This window comes from Dipteris shenzhenensis, chromosome 21, assembly GCF_047967505.1.
Source record: "Dipteris shenzhenensis isolate YYH24624 ecotype China chromosome 21, Dip_SZ_1.0, whole genome shotgun sequence".
Lineage (NCBI taxonomy): Eukaryota > Viridiplantae > Streptophyta > Polypodiopsida > Gleicheniales > Dipteridaceae > Dipteris > Dipteris shenzhenensis.
Genome location: NC_141616.1, coordinates 50,016,401 through 50,039,379, shown reverse-complemented (window position 1 = coordinate 50,039,379; position 22,979 = coordinate 50,016,401). Strand labels below are relative to the sequence as shown.

At 43.7% G+C, this 22,979-nt stretch overlaps 1 protein-coding gene across 2 annotated transcripts; it reads left to right on the top strand.

The window, feature by feature from the left end:
• Nucleotides 1-427: 427 nt before the first annotated feature.
• Nucleotides 428-20,243, top strand: MC1 (metacaspase 1). Of its 2 annotated transcripts, XM_087392563.1 has the most exons (6): nt 435-474; nt 588-947; nt 1,407-1,737; nt 6,247-6,367; nt 18,870-19,079; nt 19,686-20,243. In XM_087392563.1, exons 2-6 carry the CDS (start codon nt 614-616, stop codon nt 19,740-19,742), a joined length of 1,053 nt encoding a protein of 350 aa, XP_087248689.1. In that variant the 5' UTR covers nt 435-474; nt 588-613; the 3' UTR covers nt 19,743-20,243. The 2 variants fall into 2 exon arrangements, with proteins under 2 accessions (XP_087248688.1, XP_087248689.1); XM_087392562.1 differs by having other exon boundaries at nt 428-947.
• Nucleotides 20,244-22,979: the final 2,736 nt, after the last annotated feature.

The following is a 22,979-nucleotide window of genomic DNA, read 5'->3' as shown; positions in this document are numbered from 1 at the left end:
AGTAGCTAAAAACTGCTAAGGATCATCTTTAGGACACTAGCTAAGATTTTGAATAATTTAGTCTGAAAGTGCATGTTTTGAGATGAAAATTCTAGCTAAACTTGGTGAGGTTGGGTGCTGACAGGGACGAACGCTCCAAAGCAAAAGGGGCATCAATGGGCTAAAAGGCAATTGCTTTGTAGACCTGACAATGGGGAGGAAGGCCTTCCCTCCTCAGGGCAGGCGAAAGATGATTGAAACTCAAAGTGTCAATAGCACTCGCATACAGGGTAAGATAGAATCGTGAGTTGTGCGTGGGGCGTGAACTCAAGACCGGAACACACACATCCAAAAGTGTTAGGAGCTTGGACGACGTTGGGGGAAAAGGCTCGGTGCATGCAGAAAGGGCAAAAGGGGGGGGGCTTTTTTGTTGTGGTTAATTCTTCTTTTGGGCATCTTCTTCTTCAATATCATCAAATTTCTGAAGAAAAGCTTGTGAGCTTTACTCTGCTTCTTCATCTTCTTCTTCATCCTCTTCGGAATTTCTGAGTTGCTTTTGAGCTTCTCGCAACTTTTGGCCTCCGCAGCTCACAATTTTGCATTTGCAGATTGTACCATCGAGCTTGGAAGCGCCATGTCCAACCTGCTCATCGATTGCGCGCATTGCCGGACTTCCCTCGTTCTTCCTCCCGCCTCTCGATCCATTCGATGTGCCATTTGCCATCACGTCACTCACGTCGCCCCTCTTCCTCTCCCTGCTTCCTCTCCCCCTCCTCCTCCTCCAAATCCCCGCCAGTATTCTCCCCCTCCCCCGAATTTTCATGGATCCAAGAAAGCCGTCGTCTGTGGTATCTCTTATCGTCGCTCCCGATACGAGTTGAAGGGCACCCTGAACGATGCCAAATGTATCAGGCATCTTCTCATCACCAAGTTTCAGTTTCCAGCTTCTTCGATCCTCCTGCTTACAGGTATCCTGCACAGTCCTTCCTCCTGGCTGTTCGGTCCAAAATCAAAGGCAAAGAGTGAACACTCGCACACAGTATCTATTTCGCACTCAGACAGCATCGATTCTGTAGTCAGGCTCATCGATCGCATAGTAAAACGCACAGCCATTTCACAAAGGAAAACGCACAGCCCGCGTTCAACTCGCTCATCGAACACCAATCAACGGTATTTCCATCCGAATTCGGTGGATTATAATCCGTGTCCGCCGCACACCTTTTAAGGCACATATCTCTCGATCATTGCAATCGCCCCTTCAAGAATTAACTCGTATGTCAATCCGGGGTCTTTGTTCATCACAAGGCTCTTTGTTCACCTACATGTTTACGTGTTAATTTTAGAGTGAATCAGTTCTCATTAAATTGTTTACTGCACAAAAGGCTGACGCTCTGTAACATCCTAACACGTGTTGTTCGTGGGGGCAGAGGACCAAACAGATCGTCTCAAGCTGCCAACAAAACATAATATGCGAATGGCTATGTATTGGCTCGTTCAAGGCTGCCAGGCCGGTGATTCACTTGTTTTCCACTATTCAGGTCACGGGTCACAACAAAGGAATCGCAATGGCGAAGAAATTGATAATTTTGATGAGACGCTTCTGCCCCTAGATTTTCAGACGCAGGGAATGATTGTGGACGATGAGATTAATTTGGCAATTGTAAGACCGTTGCCTCAGGGAGTAAGGCTACATGCAATCGTTGATGCATGCCATAGCGGTACGGTCTTGGATCTGCCTTTCCTTTGTAAAATGAACAGGTAACAAACTTTATCAAATGTACGAGATGATTTCGGAAGTTCTTTAACCGCAAGAATTATCATTTGGCTCTTCTGGTCCCCTGTCCGTTTGATGCGTACTTACTCTACACGTTTTACGCTGCCAAAATGGTTCCATTGCATTTAGCGTTTCATGTTCTTTGGAATAACATGGAGCTTGTTGACGGGATTCATCAATGCCTTCTTGAATATGGCTGATTGGATCTTTGCATTCCCATTTCTTGTATGCCTGACATGTAACGGTGCTTCAAAAGAGATATAATAGTATGCGTCAGGTCTCATGATCAATTAGATGTTTTGTACGTTGAACCACTGACGTCCAGACCACTCCCATGAGCTAGCCCATCTGCCGGTAAGAAACTGCATCCGCAACAAGCCCTCACTCGAAGGGTTGCCTCATTAGATCCTAGACACTCCAAGGCCTTCAGGTCTAATGATTATGGAAATGCCTTCCCCCAAGCGTCTATACAATGAGACCCCTAGCTCATATTTACAAGAGAGCACGAATGCTCGAGAGCACTGCCCCTTCACGCCAAACTGCAAAGGATATGCATCAATTCGAACCCAAATGTGATAAAAAGTTCAAGCCATTAATTGGGGCCAGCCATTATTCCTACAAGGTCGTCGAACGACTCAGATTGAAATATATATCACACAATAGTTTCATACTTGGAAAATCACCACATAAGATGGCGACTACACCGAAAGCTGTCGAATAGAAGGCCCAAAGAGCATAAATAAATAGAAAGCCTTTTTCGAGACACTACTTTCAGGTTGGCCCGTTTTTCAAGTCCTTATCCCCAACACTGGAAAAGTGTGGTCTTTGCTAAGCAGTAGCCAGCAGCATTGGTTCCCAATGGCCAGGTTCTTGTCATAGAAGCTCAATTAGGTCTCTACTCAGGCGTTGAGTTGCTCATCTCCTAAATACGATAAGTATCGTCACGGTACTCAAATCGAGACGCAGCAGCAACGTGTAGATGCAAGAAGGCAGCAAATCTGGGATCAGCTATGGTGAAGTTTGCAAGCAACCTCCTCGTTCATCTCAATCTCTATCACCTTCGCGTCATGTAAGACTAAGCATGCTTCAAACTCTGTCCTTTTCTCATCTCCAAATGGCAGCAAAATGCAACAAGCCAACAGGTCCAAAAGCTTGCGACAGCCTCTTGGTACCCTAAGCCTTGAGAGAGGATTTCAAACTACAGGCCAAACACAAATCCCTCCCTAGGAAACATGATATACAAGATCCCTTTGCTTGTGGAGGAGAACACACATCCACTATTGTTGCTCGAGAAAAGGGATCCCTGTCCGTCAACGTTCCAACTCCCTTTCCACTGATAAGCCGACATGATTTGAGTGTATAAATTGACAGCACACATGATTAAAACTGATGCAGCCAAGAATGAACTAATTGCGTTGAGCCTCCAAATGGACCATTGTGTCCCAAAGTGCGACTAAGGATGCACGATGAATTGCACTCAGCAGCCACTGAAAAGTCTCCCTCTGTGTGCCTCTAAAGTCAGCCACGTTGTTACTTCACAAGCACCAACAAGCACCAAAGTTCTAGACTGCGATCCGTCCTTGTCTAATGATGAGCTCTGATGAAACCTAGGGGATTTTCGAATGAGGAAAAGCAAATACATATGCAAATTACTAGACTAAATCTGTGAGGACCTGGGGGAGAGAGCTCAATCTCGTCTTGTTTACGAGTGGTTTAGCTATGGTGTGAGGCTTGCAGGATGCTTTTAGGAGCCAGGTGCGATGGGAACTCAACAGGGTAGGCAACTTGGAAGAACGGAGATGCAGTGAGGGAGAAGGAAATTGGAAACTAAACATCGAGATCCGGGGAGGACACGGTTGCTGGCACAAGTTGCAGGCTGAGACTTTTTTGTTTGGGAAAGTCTGCTTCCAAGAGTAGAATTCATCCTCCGTAACTCTGCTTTAGACGGGCACCTGAAAAAGGAACTTCCTCGTTGCTATAGCCTGCCCCTAGCGGTGCAGTTGCTAATAAACCTTCCTTTGGCGATAACCAGGACCAAACCTTAATCACGAAAATCCAGCACTTTTAATGACTTGCTTTCCAAGATTAGTCCATCCTCTGGCTTTTATACTTCATCCGTGCTAGCTCTAGTGATAGCCCTAGGTTATTGCTAACCTCTTGGCTAGGCAACTATGTACCAGACTGTTGCTAGCAAACCACCAAAACTCAACCAGGGACGGGGGAGCTCCAAATTTCAAATACAAAAACTTTTGTTGCACAATCTCCATGGTCAGGGCCTCTTGTTGCTCTGTTGCTCAACGGAGATGTCAACCCACCTGAAAGAGCTCTTTGTATTTTTGAGGGATCCTATTGACTTGTTCCAATTAATCCTAGTCCCAGAAGCTAGACCATAGATATAAAGCAGGAGTCTCACCCTCTCCAGGCTATCTGCTGACCCTTCACAAAGAAGGCTGTATTATCTACAATCTCTGAGTCCATAAGTTCCTCCTCCTGCCAGTTTTAGAAGACACGTCCCTTCCACCTTGCCTGCTGTGAGTGGAGGAAATAACACATATCCATACTTTGAGAGGGATGAGGGCATTGATTTGAGTCAAAGATTTTCTGGAACAGGAGGTGGAATGCCTATCACGTTCTGCCTGAAGAAGACGAGAGACAGGCCATCTTCTCCTAGGTACTTATTTATTGGGAGGGCCATCAAAGCCTCAAGCATCATGTAGAAGGGGTCTCTGATTAGATGATCATGGACTGTGAGATGACTGAAGGGATGTGGGACAAGTAGGCAGCTTGGTTTGGAGGAGGGGATTCTTTAGGGCTAACATCAAAAACTTATGTCACAATGGCGACTATTATCTGCAGATACCGAGATTCCCTTTGGGAGCCAAAGGTTGAGAATCTGTCTGCTGGTCATACCAACATGCTGTGATTGCTGGCAGTTACAGTCGGGATTGTCCTAGTAGAAGCCAAGAACAAAGTCCTAAGAGTACCCCTCCAACTACTGGCTGTTGTGGCAGATGCTGGGGGATTGAACCTGACACAGACATCATTGCTACAGACTATGTAAGAGTGATTAAAAGAGGAAACACGTGGCGGGAACTTAGTTGTATCCTTGGTATTGTTCTGGCCTAGAAGGCAGTCTGATTTAGAAGAGGAGTTACCTAGTATAGGTATAGCACATCCACTGAAAAGCACGTGATATGGCAGAGCCGTGCTGGTTACGTGGACCGATATGCCATTGGAGTTTATGAAGGCATCATGGAGAACATTCCATGATCGTGTGCCAACTTTTTTGAAGGGAGCAAGCAGCTTTACAAATCCTGCTATTTGTTTTTCCTGATCACACTTGGGGGTTTACAGCTGCGGCATGCTTTTGGGTCTTGGGAGCAGTAGAGATGTAACAGGACAGGACCCTTTGCATATCTGCTGGCAATCTTTTTCATAATACATATACACACAGAAGCTTTTGTAACTATGATTTGACTATCAATACGTAAGTCATGTTGATAATAATGCATTAAATCTATTCGGGATTTTCTGTGTACTTTAGGATGTTAAACGTGAGCATCTGGCTTGTTTGACTTAAATGGTTTTTATGGCATCAATGTTCAGTTTTCTGTGAGATGGTTCAATCAAATAAGACCGTTCAAGGGATTGATAGAATCATGTTTATCTGGGTCACAACATTGTAGGATGATTTTTTGTTGCATAACTGGTTCTTGTGCAATATCTGTAGCATTCACGATGCGAGGGAGAAGGAGTGTAATTGTATCTTTTTTTATACTTAGAAATAGGCTTCTATTAAGTATTTAAAAAACAGCTGGGAGAAGGAACTCAAGGCAAAGATATATCATGCAAAGCATGAAAAGCCCGTGGTAAATATCACTCAAAAAGTCTGAACAGATGAAAATTTAGATAAGAACCAGGACTGTGGCTGGAAATGCCATGTCATGCCTGTGATGGCTATTTGGTCTAGGATGCAGGGTTCTTCCAGGTCTGCTTTGACCAACAGGGTGATCTTTCTCAGAGAGTGGAGAGGATGTCCTTTCTTTTCTGAGATGTTTGAACAAGTTCACGTCAGAAAAGCTCAAAAGCTTCAGATATTTTATCGCACAGAGTTACAAATCAAGCACAGAAACAAGTAGAGAGATTGTCATGATCTTTTGTTGTTATGGAATCATGTACCTTCAGGCAAAGATGGATTACCTAGATTTTTGTTGAATGTTCCTGTACACAGACGTCTTACAGAACATGCCTCATTTAGATGAGCTGGGACCATGGTTTGCATGTTTGTAGTTGACATTGCATATTTTTTAGCTTTTTGCCCTTCGCTAAAATTCTGAATTAATAAGAAGCAAAGCTGATGAGATCCCTTTTTGCCTGTCTAAAATCCTCATTGTTTCTGAAATGGTCACATACCCACAAATTTGATTTGACCTGCAAGTTTTGTTCATTAATCATGATTTGAAACATAATGTTGTCCTTTTTTTGTGGAACAGCCAAGGATATTGTGTGTGGGAAGACCATCGGCCTCTGACAGGCACTTGGAAAGGGACAAGTGGCGGAGAAGCATATTGTTTTAGTGGCTGTGATGACAATCAGACTTCTGCTGACACATCTGTACAGTCTTTCTTCTTTTCTGAAACGATGACTAGGTTGCAGGCTATAGTTGTAGGAAATGGAAAACCAAGAAAGGTTAAGTTATATTATTCTTCTGGGACGTTGCTCGTGTAGCTGCTGTATAAAGGAGCGTATTCATACTTCTTAATCTCCACCTCTGTTCTTTCAAGAGGAAAGCATTTGTTGAATTTTCCAAATTGTGGATGCTAAATTCTTGAAATTTTCTTTAAATTCCAAACTATAGTCATTGTGATAACTTGGGACCTCAGGCACTACACTGTGCACCCTGCGTGTGAGAGAGACACAATGCATGTTGGATAAAACCTAAGCAAATATTCACAGGACTAGTTGAAAGCATCAAGATCAAAACATAATAGATGAACAAGGTAGAATCTCTTCCAAATCAAGATGCTGCCCAAACAGCCTGAATCATGATGTGTACAATAGCCATGCCCTTGGATGTCAAGGGAAGTGACGAGTGATAAGATGAAAGTAGGGTGCTTTCTCTCACCAATGCCTGACCTGAAGTGAACCCAGGGCCGACCTCAGTCATGTACGTGATCTGCCATGTGCTTGACCAACTGATTGATTGCTGGCCACATGTGATGGTGATGCCTTGGTCCTAGGCCCTATTGCTTGTCTGTGTGCTTTGCCCTATCTGAACCATAAAGGCTAGCCAAATGTACTTGGTCCTATCCTACTCATTTGGGCCCTATAGATTTAGCAATCAAGGACTACCTGGATATGTAGAAGCTGATATCCAACAATTGTTCCCCTTCAATGTTTAGTCTCTAGCTTTTGAAGGAGGTCCGATGCTGAGAAGTATGACTTGGTATCTCTTGATGTCCCTTGTATTCTCCTTGGTTCGGCTGCAGACAAGGCTAGTGTCTGTGTTTTGGATCTTCACGCACAAAATGGTGCAGAAACCCAGTTTACTTTGTCCGAGCATGAAATGACAGATTCTTTGCTATGAATGCAACTCTAGGTGTAGCATTTAAAAATGGACGGAATTTCTTGAGTAGAACCCATATCATCCCCTCCACCATATTGCCTTGCATGTTGAAATTCAAACAGCATTGTATTCTGCTAAGATATGTAAATACAAGGCAAGACAGCATGACAAATAGGACCTAGCAGAATGAAGTCTTTCTAATACTCACATTGCATAGGGATTATTGCATAGAGTCCATTGAAATTGCCTCAAATTTTAGGCTCACAGATGGACTAAATGTGGGCAATTATGACAGGGGCAGTTGGATTGTTGTACCAGATGATGTATAGTACCAGTACGGACAAGAGGAGTGTACCTAGCACTTGTGGCCTTGGAGCAACAATTACAGGTTTCCAGTGATCGTGCTGAGGCGGTTCACGCCAAGAGGGGGCTTCTTTGACAGTACCTGTGGTGGTCTTCAGCGGTGGAGTATTACACGGTGGATTGCTCCAGTTGTTCCAGCGGCACACCCATTCTCCTGGTGTCTTTGTTCCATCCAGGAGTTGAGAGGGGGTGTTGGAGGTCAACATCTCCTGATGTCACCTAGAGAGAGAGGTGCCTTGCTGGGTGTGCCTGCCAGTTTGAGTCTATGGTAGATGAGTGAGGGCCTGCGTTGTGGGTCTGCCCCCCCCCCTGTGAGGGTAGAGTAGGATAGGCTCTCTTGGAGGCCCATGTTAGAGCAGCAGGTGTCAGCTTTTGGACAGGGGAAGACTAGCCATGTGGCAGGGCCTACAGCCCCCACCTGGGGCTGTGCTGCTGTAGCCTTTTAGAAGCCAGAGGGGGTTGGCTCCCTAGCTGTTGGGTCTGCTCCCTAGGCTGAGGGGCGCCCCCTATAGGGCTGTGTGCAGCCCCTTATAGGCTGGAGTAGAGGTCGGAGTAGAGGTCAGCCCTTGAGGCAACCTTTTAGGGCTGAGTGCCAGCCCCTTATGGTGGGCAGAGGGGGGTCTGTCCCCTAGGGCTGAGTCGGCCCACCTACAGCAGGGGTCGGCCCTGCTAGACCAGCCGAGCAAAGGAGGGTGAGGGGCTATATTTAGGCCCCCCCTCACTCCTTGTTTTGCATCTCACTTTGGAGCCTTGTGGAGCAGTCTTGTGAGCTCCTTGGCAGTCCATTTTAGTAGAGGTTTTCCCCAACAGGCTGTAGGGTTTTGGCCTGAGATCACTTGCAGTTTCTCTCATCTCTCTCCTTTCTTGTTTTATGTGTGAGAGGTTGGGTCTCTTTCTCACTCTCCTGTTCATTTATGTTGCACTTCTCACAAAAAGAACCGTCAAAGCCTTTGGCAGGAGGAGTTCCTGATATGTTGGCAAGAGCCACTGATCCAGAAGCTCGAGAACTCTGCCTCTCATGGGGTAAAACAAGAGACCAGAATGCTTTGATCTTATTCGATCCAGGAGCTACATATAATTTCATTTCGAAAGACCTAGCTTTGAGGCTAGGAATCAAGACTGAAGAGTTGGGACCAACTCTTGATGCAGAACATGTTTTTGAAGGAAAACCAGTTAAGGTTACTCCATTGATTGGAAAACTCTGACTTCATATTCAGGACTATGTGGACCATGAGGAGTTCTATGTTTCACCCCTCAAACATCATGATGTCATTTTGGGTATGCCATGGTTCCATAGAAAGGAAGTAAATTTGGACACCAAGGCAAGAACTCTCAGTTTCATTCAAGAAAACAAGGAGCATAAAATTTTGGCCAAAGGAAGAGGCAAGACAATCCGAGTTGTATCTAATGTTTCTATTGCTAAGTGAGAGGGAAAGAATGAGGGAGAAGAACAACGGGGAGAGAGTGAGAGAGAGGGGTGACACAAAAGATGTGGGTGTGAAGTGTTGAGCCACACCACAAACTCATAGGTTTTATTAGGATTAGGTTTTTCACCCTATGACTGTCTTAAGATAGTCATAGGTGTCATATCTTTAATAAAAGGGTGGCAATGTGCCTTTACCCCAACAACCTCCCACCTAAAGGCCAATGTGCCTAAAGGGGAGAAAAGAATAAAAATTACAGCAATATATAGTTACTGTATACAAGACCATAAAATAAGAATGGTCTCATCCTAATCCCATGATGTGGCGGCAATGTGCAAACCGCTCTGTAGGCAAGCTCTTAGTGAGCAAATCTGCAGGATTATCATCAGTATGCACCTTCACAAGCTCAAGAGCACTCTGACTATCACAATGCAAAACTGGCATATCTCCTGTAATGCCCAAATCTCCCACCAGCCGAGTAAGCCATATTGCTTCCTTGCAAGCCTCAGTGGCTGCAACATATTCAGCTTCAGTGGTTGACAGTGCAACGCATTTCTGCAACCGAGACACCCATGATATAGCACCTCCTGCAAATGTGAAAATATAACCGGTAGTAGACTTCCGGTTATCTGCATTCCCTGCATAGTCTGAATCTGTAAAACCATGCACCAATGCATCCTGCCTACCATAGCATATGCACAAGTCTTTGGTACCCTTGAGATACCTCAAGACACCTTTCACTGCTTCCCAGTGCCGCTTGCCTGGATTTGCCATATACCTGCTGATGACTCCCACCGCAAAAGCAATATCCGGACGAGTGGCAACCATGGCATACATCAGAGAACCAACTGCAGATGCATATGGAACCTTGGCCATTTCAGCCTTATCATCATCTAATCTGGGGCTGTCCTTACTGCTGAGTTTTAAATGTGGAGGCAACGAGGTACTAATAGACTCCCCCCCCTCCATTTTAAACCTCTGCAGTACTTTGTCAATGTACTCCTTCTGTGACAGAAACAAAAGTCCCTTGGACCTGTCACGAGTAATTCGCATGCCAAGAATATGGTTTGCATCACCCAAGTCTTTCATGTCAAAAGACTTATGCAGTTGTTTCTTCAAAGCACTAATCTCATACTGAGATTTACTGGCAATCAGCATGTCATCCACTTATAGAATGAGTAGCATCAAACTGCCATCCTTTGCCCGTTTGGTGTACAAGCAATGATCGGTCTCACACCTATGATACCCTTGGGACTGCATGAAGGCATCAAACTTCTTGTACCATTCTCTTGGCGCCTGCTTGAGTCCATACAAGCTCCTCTTGAGCTTACACACAAGCTGCTCTTTCCCTTTAACAGCATATCCCTCTGGCTGACTCATATAGATCTCATCATGGAGATCTCCGTGAAGAAAAGCAGTTTTCACATCCATTTGACATAAATCCATGTCCTCATGAGCAACAAGAGCTAACACTGCTCTCAAAGTAGTCATCTTGACTACAGGGGAAAAAATCTCATCAAAGTCAATGCCCTTCTCCTGCTTAAATCCCTTGGCAACCAATGTGGCCTTATACCTCGGTAAAGCATTTGAATCCACTTTGACTTTGTAAACCCACTTGCATGGCAAAACCTTTCTGCCTGCAGGTAGCTGCACCAAGTCCCATGTATCATTTTGAAGTAGGGAGTCCATTTCTGACTGCATGGCTTTCTCCCACTTCCTTTTCTCTGTTCTTCCCATAGCTTCCTTGAAACTGGAAGGCTCACCACAATCTGTCAGCATAATAAAATCAGCCACATTATTGGCTCCTGGAACAAACCTATCAGGAGGCCGTTGTACACGGGTGCTCCTCCTAACAGAATGTTCCGGATTAGGCTGCTGTCTAGCCTGTTCGTCATGCATGACGGGTGGCTGTACCACCATATTTGGCTGTTCTACAGCCCCATTTGCTGGCATATCCAGTGGTGCATCATTGGCAAAATTATCTGGCTGATTTTCAGCCTATATACCCTCTTGAACAGGGTTATCTGCAGCAGCCTGCTGCTGCATATAAATGGGCATTCTTTGCTGTCCGACATCATCATAAATAACCCTCCTGTATTCCACAGGTTGCACGGGTTCTTTGTGTACACTATCCTCTTTAAAGATGACATCATTGCTGCGTATAATCTTCCGTTTAACGGGATCCCATAACCTGTACCCCATTTCACCTTCGTCACCATAACCCATAAAGATGCATCTGTAAGACTTTGGCTCCAGTTTGGTGCACAGTTCTTTGCGTATATGAGCAAAGCACTCGCAGCCAAACACACGTAAGTGCTTATATGAAGGTGGCTTGCCAGACCACACCTCCTCTGGCACTTTCAACTCCAAAGCCTTGTTCGGCGACCTGTTAATTATGTGAACTGCTGTTTGCACGGCTTCTGCCCAAAAGCCATGGGGCAATGCAGCATAAGACAACATACATCGAACCTTCTCCTGAATAGTTTGATTCATCCGCTCACTCACACCATTTTGAGATGCATTATGAGGGGCTGTGAGTTCCTGTTTAATGCCCTTAGCTTCGCAAAACTGTACAAAAGCATGTGACACATACTCACCCCCATTATTGGATCTGAGGCATTTCAGCCTGCGACCTGTCCGATTCTCAACCTGAGCGACAAACTTCTTGAAAGCATCTAAGGCATCTCTCTTATGCTTCAAGAAATAGACCCACACTTTGCGTGTGGCATCATCAATAAAAGTAATGAAATACTTTGCACCCCCTAGTGATAGCTGTGGCATCTCACACAAGTCAGTGTGCACTAGATCAAGCGGTGCTCTATTCTGGGGAGTTCTCCTCTTATGAGAAGTCATAGAATGCTTTCCAAAAATGCAATGATCACAAGTAGGCAAATCTGAAAATGAAAGAGACGGCAGATAACCCAAACGTGACAGTTCTTGCATTCCTTTAACGGACATGTGTCCCAACCGGCTATGCCACAATGAAACCTTTGGCAGCCCGGTTATGGCAACAACATGATTACCTACACTGGAAACATACAGAGGGTACAAGGTATCACTCTTATAACCCTCAGCCACTACAACCTGGCCATCAGTAATCACCCATTTGGAATCCCCAAATGTGGTGTGGTAACCACTGTCATCCAGCAAGCTAGTGCTAATCAGATTTTTCTTGATTTGCGGCACATGGCGAACACCATCAAGCATAAATATGCGTCCGTCAGGGAATACTATCTGTATACTGCCAATCCCTGCAATCTGACATGCATAGTTGTTCCCAAGGTGAACAACTCCGTGAGTACTTGTGTAGGAAGTAAACCACTCCCTATGGGGCGTAACATGAAAAGAAGCACCTGAATCCAAGAGCCAGGTGTGCATGTCATGGCCATCAACAACCAATGTATGTGCAATTACATCAGAAGAACATAATACATCATGTCTGTCACTGTCACTGTCCTCTGCTGCAACATTCACTGCATCCAAGTCATCTGCCTTGGCCTTGCCTTTGCCTTTGCTTCCACTGCCTGCATCCTTTGTCTCAGCCTTCTTGGCTTTCTGATCCCGTATAAACTTGAAGCACTTAGACTTCATGTGTCCCTTCTTGCCACAGTAAAAGCATTCAATATCCTTTTTGCCACGGGACTGACTGCGGGATTTGGACTTACTAGCAGATCTCCCCTTCTGCTGAGTCCTGCCTCTTTCTTGTACCTGCAAAGCATTTGAAGACTTGCTGCCCGCATTATTCTTCCTGCTCATCTCCTCCATAAGGAGAGAGCTCTCTACATCAGCATACATAAGAGTGACATTTGAATTAGACAGGGTGGTCTTGAAAGTGTCCCAACTCTCAGGGAGGGTACACAACAAGAAAGTAGCCTTGAACTCCTCATCAAGGTTCAACCCCTGTGCAATCAGCTGTGTAAAGATGGCATTGAACTCACTCAAGTGTGAGGTCATAGCTGTACCTTCCTTCATGCGAAGGTCAACCAGCTTCTTCAACCAATAAACCTTACTGACTGAACTCTTTTGGGCATACAACTCTGCTAGCCTCTGCCATAGGCCATAAGAGGTCTTTTCAGCCTGAACATTGAACACTAGAGAATCACTGAGAGTAAGCATGATAGCAGCCCTCGCGGACAAATCTAGCTCCTCCCACTCATCATCTGACATCCCAGATGGCTTGACACCCTTCACCCTTATGGGCTTAGAAATCTTCTTTAGCAGAAGTACATTCAAACACTGTTTTGCCCATAATGCATAATTGTGTGCCCCTTCCAATTTCTTTATGTTCAGAATTGATGATTCACTTCCCCCTGATGCCATATCAGATAAGGAAAGTACCTGACTCCGTGTAAGTCAAAAAAAAAAAGACTGAATAAAATTATGATTTCTCAGAAAAACCTGCTCTATCAAGAGCCAGGAGCACTCACAATAGTGCTGTTTTTACTGTCAAAAAAAAATCTGCAGCAAAACAAAAAATTTCCCTCCAGTTACTGTACCTTTTGACACATTGTACCGTGCTCAAATAGGCATAAAACAGTAATTTCAGAATGCTGCAGCTGTTCCACAAGTGCTGTATCAGTGCATCATCAGCTGACAAAGCACAAAACACTGCTGTCCTGGACACTTCTCCCACCTCAGATGAGGTATTGCACTGATTTTATATGCATAAACCACTTGTCATACACTGTTTTGTTCACTGAAAAGAGGCTCCAGACACTTCAGCCTGTCACAAACCTGCAACAGAGAATGGGACAAATCCCAAGCAATCACCCTTCTGCCAAGGGGATAAAAGGCATCTGAAGGTCTCAAACAGTAACTCAAGTGCTCTCAAGCAAAATCTGGGCAAAAGCCCCTTGATTTGACACCTGTACCAAGTGAAAAACACCTCAACGCTGAGGTAGCATACAAAATACAGCGCTCTCCTGGCACTTTCACCTGACAATGTAATGCATAAACGACCCTGTGTACACAATAACAACACAGATCCCAACGTACAAACACTGAAGAGAAAATCTTTTGAGCACTGTCAACGATGGGCAGTTAGGGACCGAGTAAACTCGATGCGCCCTGGCCAAGCGTGGCTTAACTGAGATTTTTCAAGGTGTCGTACACAAAATGTGACCTGCAGAAATGTCACTGAATACACTGCGGAAACAAGACCAATGTGGGCACCCTGGCTCCACACTGCCTCAAGGCATACACTGCATAAACTTCCAGGCAAAAGCCCTTTGAAAATGTCACCCAAAAGCTGAGATTTGCACTCAGCAAAAGCATAAAAGCCCTCTGCAAAATCAAGGCATTTGACCTTCCCGAAACAAGATAACTGTGCAACCACCACACACTGTGGTACTAGTCACCTCAAGCACGAGGGACACGAGGGTACGTGCTGTACCTTCAACACACAGTTTTGAGAACTAAACAACCGGGAATGTGAAGAGCAGAGTGCTGTACCTGCTGTACTTTTTCTTTTTCCCCCAAAAAAAAAACCTGCTGTACCTGCTGTACTTGCTGTACCTGCTGTACCTGCTGTACCTGTGCAGGGTACAAATCCCAAAAAAAAGATTCGAAATGCACCTTCCCTGACGCAGCGGCCTCCTTGACGCAGTTCTCCCTGACGCAGTCCGTACGGCGGCGTCCGTACAGTACGGCCGCCTGTACGGTGTCCGTACCCGACCGTACAGTGACTGTACGATGCGCGAAGTTGCTGCACACACGCAGCTAGCAGCAGCTAGCTGCTGCTGCGGCTAAATCTGCCCCGTGCTGCCTGCTATGCCTGCGCGCTGCCCTGAGGCTGCCCCGTGCTGCCCCGCTGCAGCCCGCGCGCTGAGGGCACGAGACCCGAGGGGATAGGGAGGGGTAGAGAGGAGTGGAGAGGGAGAGGTGAAGGCTCTGATACCAGTTGAGAGGGAAAGAATGAGGGAGAAGAACAACGGGGAGGGAGTGAGAGAGAGGGGTGACACAAAAGATGTGGGTGTGAAGTGTTGAGCCACACCACAAAGTCATAGGTTTTATTAGGATTAGGTTTTTCACCCTATGATTGTCTGAAGACAGTCATAGGTGTCATATCTTTAATAAAAGGGTGGCAATGTGCCTTTACCCCAACACTAAGTCAATAAAATCAGCTATTTTTGTGCACTTTGTTTTTGTAGTTGCGTATCGACTAGAGCTACCCAAGATTGGAAGATTCACAATGTTTTTCATGTGAGTCTTCTCAAGCAGTACCAAGGACCAAAGCCCACAGAATCAGTACAAGAAGAGCCACCAAAGGTGGAAGAGATGGAGGAGATCCTCCAACTAGAACAGATCGTATACCACACAAAAAAGAAAGGGTCCATAGGCAAGGACATCCGTAGATACCTTTTCAAGTTTAAGAACTATTTGGCACTTAATGCCAAGTGGATAGATGAGGACTTTTTTTTAGAATATCCTCAAGTTTTGCTATTGTATCAGGAAGCTTTTCAGTTGAGGGCAATTGATTAGAAGCCAAGGGGGATGTCACCATTTGGCACTTCTCTCAAGAAATAAAGTATAATCTTAATTAGAATTAACTTCGGTCAAAGAATGTTGACTTCCGTTGACTAAAAATAAGTTTTATTCTTTTACTTTTGCTTTGCATTGGTAAAAGAGAACTGTGGGGATGCCCACAAGGGACTAGGATCAATCCAATAAGGCTCTGATTGGCTGCAATTCTGTCCTAGGCAGCCATGGGTTGCTGCTAGCTCTTCTAGGCAGCTAGTTCTTTCCTGCGATTGAAATTCTGCCCTAGCATCCAGTGCGATTTGACAAGGGAGCTGTTTTTCTGCTCTAGAAGGCTGAGTTTAGGGTTCAGCCTGCTCACTTAGGTAATTAATGCTTCTAAAGTGCTGAGAATTGGTTAAGTAAGGCTGATCTTGGTAGTGGCTAGGGTTTCAGCATCATCTGGATGAGTCTTGTAACTAGTCATCCAGAGTTGTCGAGTCCCACTCTATGGTTTTTATGTCGTGCAGCTTGGTCCTACAAGTCCAAAAAGATATTGATAAGCCACCCTATCTCTTTGATCTTGTAGCTCCATTGGAATAAAGAGCTTTGATAAGTACCCAGGCCATTGAGTCCCAAGTGACAAACAAGGCCGAGGAACAAACTTGCCCATAAGTCATGCAATCCCAGCCCAAATGATCTTGGCTTGTCTGCATTTCCAGAGGCAATGCCAAATAGACTCATCAACAGGTAAGCACCAAGTGCAAGAAGTGTCACCTCCAGAAATGAATAAACCTCTTGTAGTACGAGCATAACCCAAGAAAGCTCCATACTTCATGAATGTTCCTGAGGGTTGGTCAGGTCTTGATTGCTTCAACCTTCACCGGATCCATCCAAACTCTGTCTTTGGATAAGAAAGTGAATTTCTGGCATGAAGAATTTACTTTTCTTTGCATTAATGACCAGCTTATGTTTTCTCAACTCTTCATACATGACCACTAGATGCTTTCAATGCTCTGCTTCATTTTTGGAAAAAACAATGATGTCATCGAAGAATGTGCCCACAAAGGACCTGTGTTCTCTAAAAACCCTGTCCATCATTCAATTAAATGTGGCTGGAGCATTGGTTAACATAAAGCCCAAAAGTGGTCCTAAAGCGGTCTTGTGTACATCTCCTGGTCATATACGGATCTGGTGATACCCGCTCTTCAAATCAATGCGGCTGAAAATGGAAGACCCCTCAAGTGTGTGCAGAATGTAATCAATTCGAACCTGTTCTTCACCGTGATCTTGTTAAGTGCATGATTGCTACACCAAAAGAATTGATGAACAGTACGGGAAGAAACTGGGCTGAATCAGCTTCTTTCTTTCTTTCTTAGGTGTATCAGGTCTGCTGTGAGAAGGGAATCATAGTAATATGTAGCAATTTGCATGACGGTCTGTGGATGTGGATGTGGACTGCAAAATATCATCAGAGTAAATTAACTGTGAAACACTTTCTTTTCCTGGTTGAGGACCAAGAGTAGAGAAGCGTTTATTGGTTCTACCCCTATCTGAATTTAAAATGACTTGTGTGCATGGTAAGAAAACTCATCCCTCTGCTTCATATGAAACTACTAATGGGACCTTGCTGGGTGAGTCACCCTTTGATGGTGGTGTCTCTCTAACACAACCACACAGGGGTGGGTCTGCGTGATATGGGACACACAGTCTTATGTTATGTCCATATTTGGACTAACTAGGGCCTAAGCAGGATTGGACTGTCTAGGTCATGGTCAGGCTAACCTAGGATCTTGGATTCCTCTAGCACAAAGCTAATTAGGACAAAGCATGGACTCCAAGTAAAATAAAGCTACTTTGGGCATGCAATGTAAGTTTAGGGCTCACTGCTAAGGTAGCCAGTGCTTGACCTATAAATATGGGCCAAGGGCTTAGTATTAGGGGTCCGAGGAGTTGGACTGTCCTCTGGACATAGACCTGCTGGCTAGAGAGCAAACGGCTAGAGGAAGGGGCAGGTGGTATGGGACGCATGTTCTGGCCTTGATGATGGCTGGCTCTCACAGTGGTCTAGACCTCAGGCTCGGGGGTGGCTCGAGTTGTACCTAAGCCTACAGCTGGGAGATGAGCTGCTAGCTTGAACTCATATGGGTTGTTTTGTGGGATTGCCTCACAGTAATTTGGAATCTGGTTCGAAGTTGAAATTCTCCAGGGGCAAATGTTTATTCGACCAGGTTTAGGGCTGTTTCAATTGGTATCAAAGCCAGCTCCAAGCTGAATGAGAAGGAGGCACGTGTCCGTGGTAGTAATATCCAGAAGAGAATTGAGAAACAAGGGTAATTGTGGTAGAAGCTCTGTGCTTATCCTGGTTGGACAAGGGGTGGGAGAAGCTCTGTGCTTGTGGAAAACAGTGGCTTTGGGGGAGAGAGTTTTGCCAGCACTTTGTTCCTGGAATTGGAATGATTGTGGAGTTTATCCCGTACAAAAGAAAGATTTGATGTATTGCCCTGATAGCAAGGCCATGAGTTGCACATATCATCTGGTGGGCTGTTGTGCTCATACTTTCAAGGCTGTTCATGGCTGCGTTGGCCTTGGTGTGAAGGATTCTCTATCCCAGCTAGAATTACCAGGACAGGGCTAGCAAGGTAGACAATTGGATGGCAAACATAAGGTTTGTTTCTGGCCGGAACTAATTTTATGGCTGAATCTGCCTGGCAGAGAAAGCCAGGATGATTTGCTGATGCCTTTTGGAGTGCATCACCTGAGTTGGCTGTTTTAGTCACTCTGTTTGATTCTTAACAACGAAAGGAAAATTACTATATAATTTAGCATAACCATAACGTTGCAAAGGTGTCTTGAAATTGATACAAAGTTTACGACCTGATAATCTACTCTGTAATGTTACAAAACTGAAGGATCATGCGGAGTGTGGAGTGGCAAAGATCTTGGATGGAACAGAAATGCAAGTTTGAAGTGAAAAGTTTTCATGTGCAAGCTTCCAAGGCAGAATCTTCCTCTATTAGACACAAGGCCCCATGCTGCAAGTGTGAGAGTCTGGCTTGGGGAATGGTGCCCAGGATCAATGGACTGCCCTTAATCCACCCAAGTAGAGAGAAATCAAGGTGTTAATGGCTGGGATGCTTGCCTGTTCCTACAGTGAACGTTCACATGTGATTAATTACAACTGGCATTCCTCCTTTGTTATATTTTTGTGTCAAGGTGTCTGTTTGTGATTCTGTATTATCCTTGCGAATATATATTATGATACATGTTTTAGCTTTGGTATTTACGTGGGTAAATGTGTGTGCAGGCTCTTTCACAGGTCACTTACACTGGAGCCATGACCTTCTGCTTCATTCAAGCTATTGAAAGAGGAAATGCAAGGACATATAGAGATCTATTGAATGCAATGCGGAATGGGGTTCGAGAGGCAAGTAGTGGTGGCAGTTATGGAGGTCCAATCACTTCGCTGATTGAGATGCTGTTGACTGGTGGAAGTTATGGTGGCAGCCGTACCCAGGTACTGTACTATATGTCGCTTAGCCAATTTTAATATGAAAGGGTGTAATTTTGAGATTTCAAGCTTTTTGTCATGAGAGCGCATTATGGCTTTTCATTGTTTTGGCATGGATTTTTGTGTCTAGAAGTGGATGTCTTTTTTGCCTTAGCTATACATGTGATGAAAGCACACCAGAAATTCTGCATAAGAAGGGATTAAATGAGGGGTCAATTTTTAAGAGGGCTCTTCATTTTTAAGAAGTGTAAAGAGAATTGCATGAAATAAGGCGTTTCTATCTCTGCACCATGATAAATTGAAGAAAATTTGAATTGGAGATGAGAGTGGCATGATGCATCCTATCTTGTGTAAATTGAGGACTGTGAAGCTTGATTTTATTTACAATTTTCAAGGAACATGTACATGAGAAAGGTGTTAAACATTAGAATATTTTTACACGTATTTTCTGATAATACAATATTGAGTTTTGTTGAGTAGTTGTGGCCATTTCAAAGGTGTCTTGTTTGGAAAAGTGGGAGAACTATGTTTTTTTTTTCTTGTATCTACAAACAGCACTACATTTTGGAATTCTCACTTGATGTCATTCTGAGCTGTCTTGGTGGTTTACAGGAGCCACAGTTAACTGCAGCAAATCCGTTTGACATTGGCTTGCCTTTTTACCTTTAAAATCATGTGACATGAAAGCTTCTGCCCCAACTTCGAATCCTTCAAGCAGCCATGTCTCATGGCGAAATACTTTACCAATCTCAAACCATGATAATCAGCTTGCTTTTAATAGGACTACATGTCTGCCTTGGTGAACATTTCCAGTTCATTTGCAGAGAGGTATGGTTAGCTGGTGGTATCAAGGCCTTTCTATTAATTCTTGAAATCTCTTAGTAGCATGCTCTTGCTTGCAAGATGTATTGAAAGGTATATTCCGTATGTACTCACTTCTCATGACCCATGCCTGGTTCTGTTAGTTTTGATCCTAGGTTAGGGGCCATACTTAGTCATGCTTAGATTCTTCCATGTCCCAGAGATTCTGAACGTCTTCTTTATGCACGTACTTTTGAGACTTCGTTTCTGAACATAAATTGTATTCTCACCAAAAGGGTGTAAATCTGAAAAGAAAGGATGTAAAGAGACTATGTACTTCCAATTTATGAGAACATACGTTCGCAATTGCGCAATCACAGTTTATAATCAGAATCTTTTTTGAGATGAGAAGCAGCACAAATTCAGTGTGGTCTCTCTCTTCAAAAGAAATTTATGAGGCGTACCCTGGTAATTTGCAAGCAAGTTGTATGTGGATGCCCTATGTGTGCGCATTTGATTTCTGATTTCTCCTAGCCATTTCATTAGAGAATGTTTGGACTAGAAAAGGGGCCATGTAAGAAGGCCCTTGTGGTGAACACAGGGGAGGATAAGGTTAACCAACCTGAATATAATACTGTCTTGTGAAAGATGGAATGGGGCATGATTTCTTCATTTTAAAAATGAATCGTCTCAAAGTTTGATGGAACTCTTTGTCGAGCCTTGGTCTGTCATGCCATTATTATAAACCACAACCAGGCTTTATCTTTTGAGGAATTGAGGGATCTGTTGGTTATATGTAGTCAATATACTAGTTCTTCACACCAGTTCCAAGGAACCCAAGGCAATGAGTTTTGTCAGTGATGCAGGCTACAAGACAACTAGTTGTCTTTCATTGCCTCACTCTTTGTATTTGCTTTAATAGAAGATACTTTTTTTTAAAAACAGTTACAACATTGGGATGTACAAAGACATAATAAAATATCTCCTTGGCATTAATACAAAAAAGATAGCCTTAAAATTTAAGATTCACAAACATGCACTTAAAAAGTGACGTCATTTTTAAAAATCCCAATCCCAACACGATATGCAAGAGTCAACTATCTCAAAGCATATGCATCATTAGTTTGTGCTCACATTCCACATGACGTTAGAAACATAATACTATCTAGCAAGATGAGAGTGGCAATAAGACAAACTAGTTCCAATCTGTGACCCAACTGTTCAAAGTGGTAGTGCTATGCGTTCGACGTGAACATGTTTCTCTTAGTATTATTTGGAGGTGTTGAGAGTCATAAAATTAAATGGAAGCACTCATGCATGTTTCATTGGAAACATAGTTTTGAATGAAGTGTGTGCATGTTGTGTTTAGAATTGAGCATAATGGAGGTTGGGGTGAGACTCTTAATCACAAAGCACGTAGGTGCATGGTGGCCTACTAGCAAAATGGTGTAGGTTAAATTCTTTGTCTAGATAGTTGGTTGTGAACGAGTTGCTTTATCAAGAGAGCCATGGGGAGAGTTCTCACTTCCAATGAGTTGAACATGCTGTGCACCATGAGTATATACCATTTTTGATACATCGGTGGCAACTTTCGCCACTCTGCAACAACTCACATTATTTACAACTTCCAACATCCAATCACCATAAATGACAGCATGTTCGAAGCTAGTGTATGAACGTGGAGTTAAATTAATCCCGTCCATAGGGCCTTTTCAATTTACCAGATCACCCTCCACTCAATCATATGCCTTATTAGAATGAGATGTTTCACACATTCACGAGATTTTCGTACCCAATAGGATTTTCACACCCTTTAGTTATTTACTGTAATGTTATTCCATTATCATTCTGTGAGGCAGATGCAATCTGTGGAACTACTTATATTTTGAACATATTGCTAGATATCCCTTCATAAAACTAGAATATATCCAATCTTACAAATTAAATTAGGTTTTTTGAAGGTGTTATTGTAGTTTGTAGTCTAAAATGAAACTTTTGTTGTGTGATTAGGAGAGCGTTGATGATGTAAGGGGAGAGAGAGAGAGGGAGAGAGAGACAGAGAGAGAGCACCACATAGGTAATGAAGAAAAGAAGAAAAGGTGCATTTATACACCTTTGTGGATAGGGTTGGTCTCCTTAGTCCACTTGGGACATGTATGCGCTACTGTAAGCATAATTTAGTGCTCTAACACCTCCTTGATTGCATTGGAAAACTAGAAGCTGATTTGAAAAAATAGTTTTGAAACTTTTGAATGATTATTGTCACAAACATGATTGTAACAAAGATGATAAATAAGAAAAGCCAAAGTATGATGAGCAGAAGTATGTACATGAAGTACAACTTAGTCATGACTTCTCTCTTAAGTTGTTGATTATGTCAAATCATTTTTTATTTAGATCTATTCACCTTACCTTGCCATGTCTCCATAAGAAGGGCTCTCTTATAAGGCCCCTTTTTAAGTTCAATGGTGATGTTTGTTCATGTTCCAACATAAGGACAAGGTGCTGACACCATCCCAAACCATTCTCACTCAACAAAATCAACTCTGTTTTACATCGATTTGGCTATGAATCTCCCTTTTTTTATGGGCAAAGATATGAATCTCCCATTTTAAATTCCAATGGCCCAAAGTGTGATGCAATTCTCCCATTTGTGCCCTCATCTCCCTTAGAATTTTTTTGAAGTGTAACCAAATTTGCAATCCGAATTTCTCAACTAAACTTGAACCAAATCTCTTGAAACCAAACCGTCCCATCCAACTATCGCCTTCCTTCCATTTTCTGTGCTTTTTTCTTCCCTCTCCCTCACTTTTAAGCACCCTTTTACCTCCTCTATAGAACCCGATTTTGAACCTCTTCTTTTCTTTTTTCCAGTGGGAACCTTCTTTGTTGTCCCTCTTCACCTTTGGTGGACTTTCCCCTCATGATCTTGCCATTCTTTATCTTTGTTGTGAGTTCCCTCCCTCTCCATCTTCATTCCTTTAAAATTTTTTAAAAAATTTGAGGAGATATGATCCACTTGCTTTTTGAGTATATCTTTTGCACAATCTCACCATTTCTTCCCTCATCTACACTAACTCTTCATTTCAAAGTGATTGAATCAAG

Bases quoted from the DNA above. Each gene is read 5' to 3' on its own strand.
- MC1 (XM_087392562.1), top strand. From the start codon at position 614: ATGTCCAACCTGCTCATCGATTGCGCGCATTGCCGGACTTCCCTCGTT. The intron at 1,738-6,246 runs GTAACAAACTTT...TTTGTGGAACAG, and splicing joins TTCCTTTGTAAAATGAACAG to CCAAGGATATTGTGTGTGGG. The intron at 19,080-19,685 runs GTACTGTACTAT...GGTGGTTTACAG, and splicing joins ATGGTGGCAGCCGTACCCAG to GAGCCACAGTTAACTGCAGC.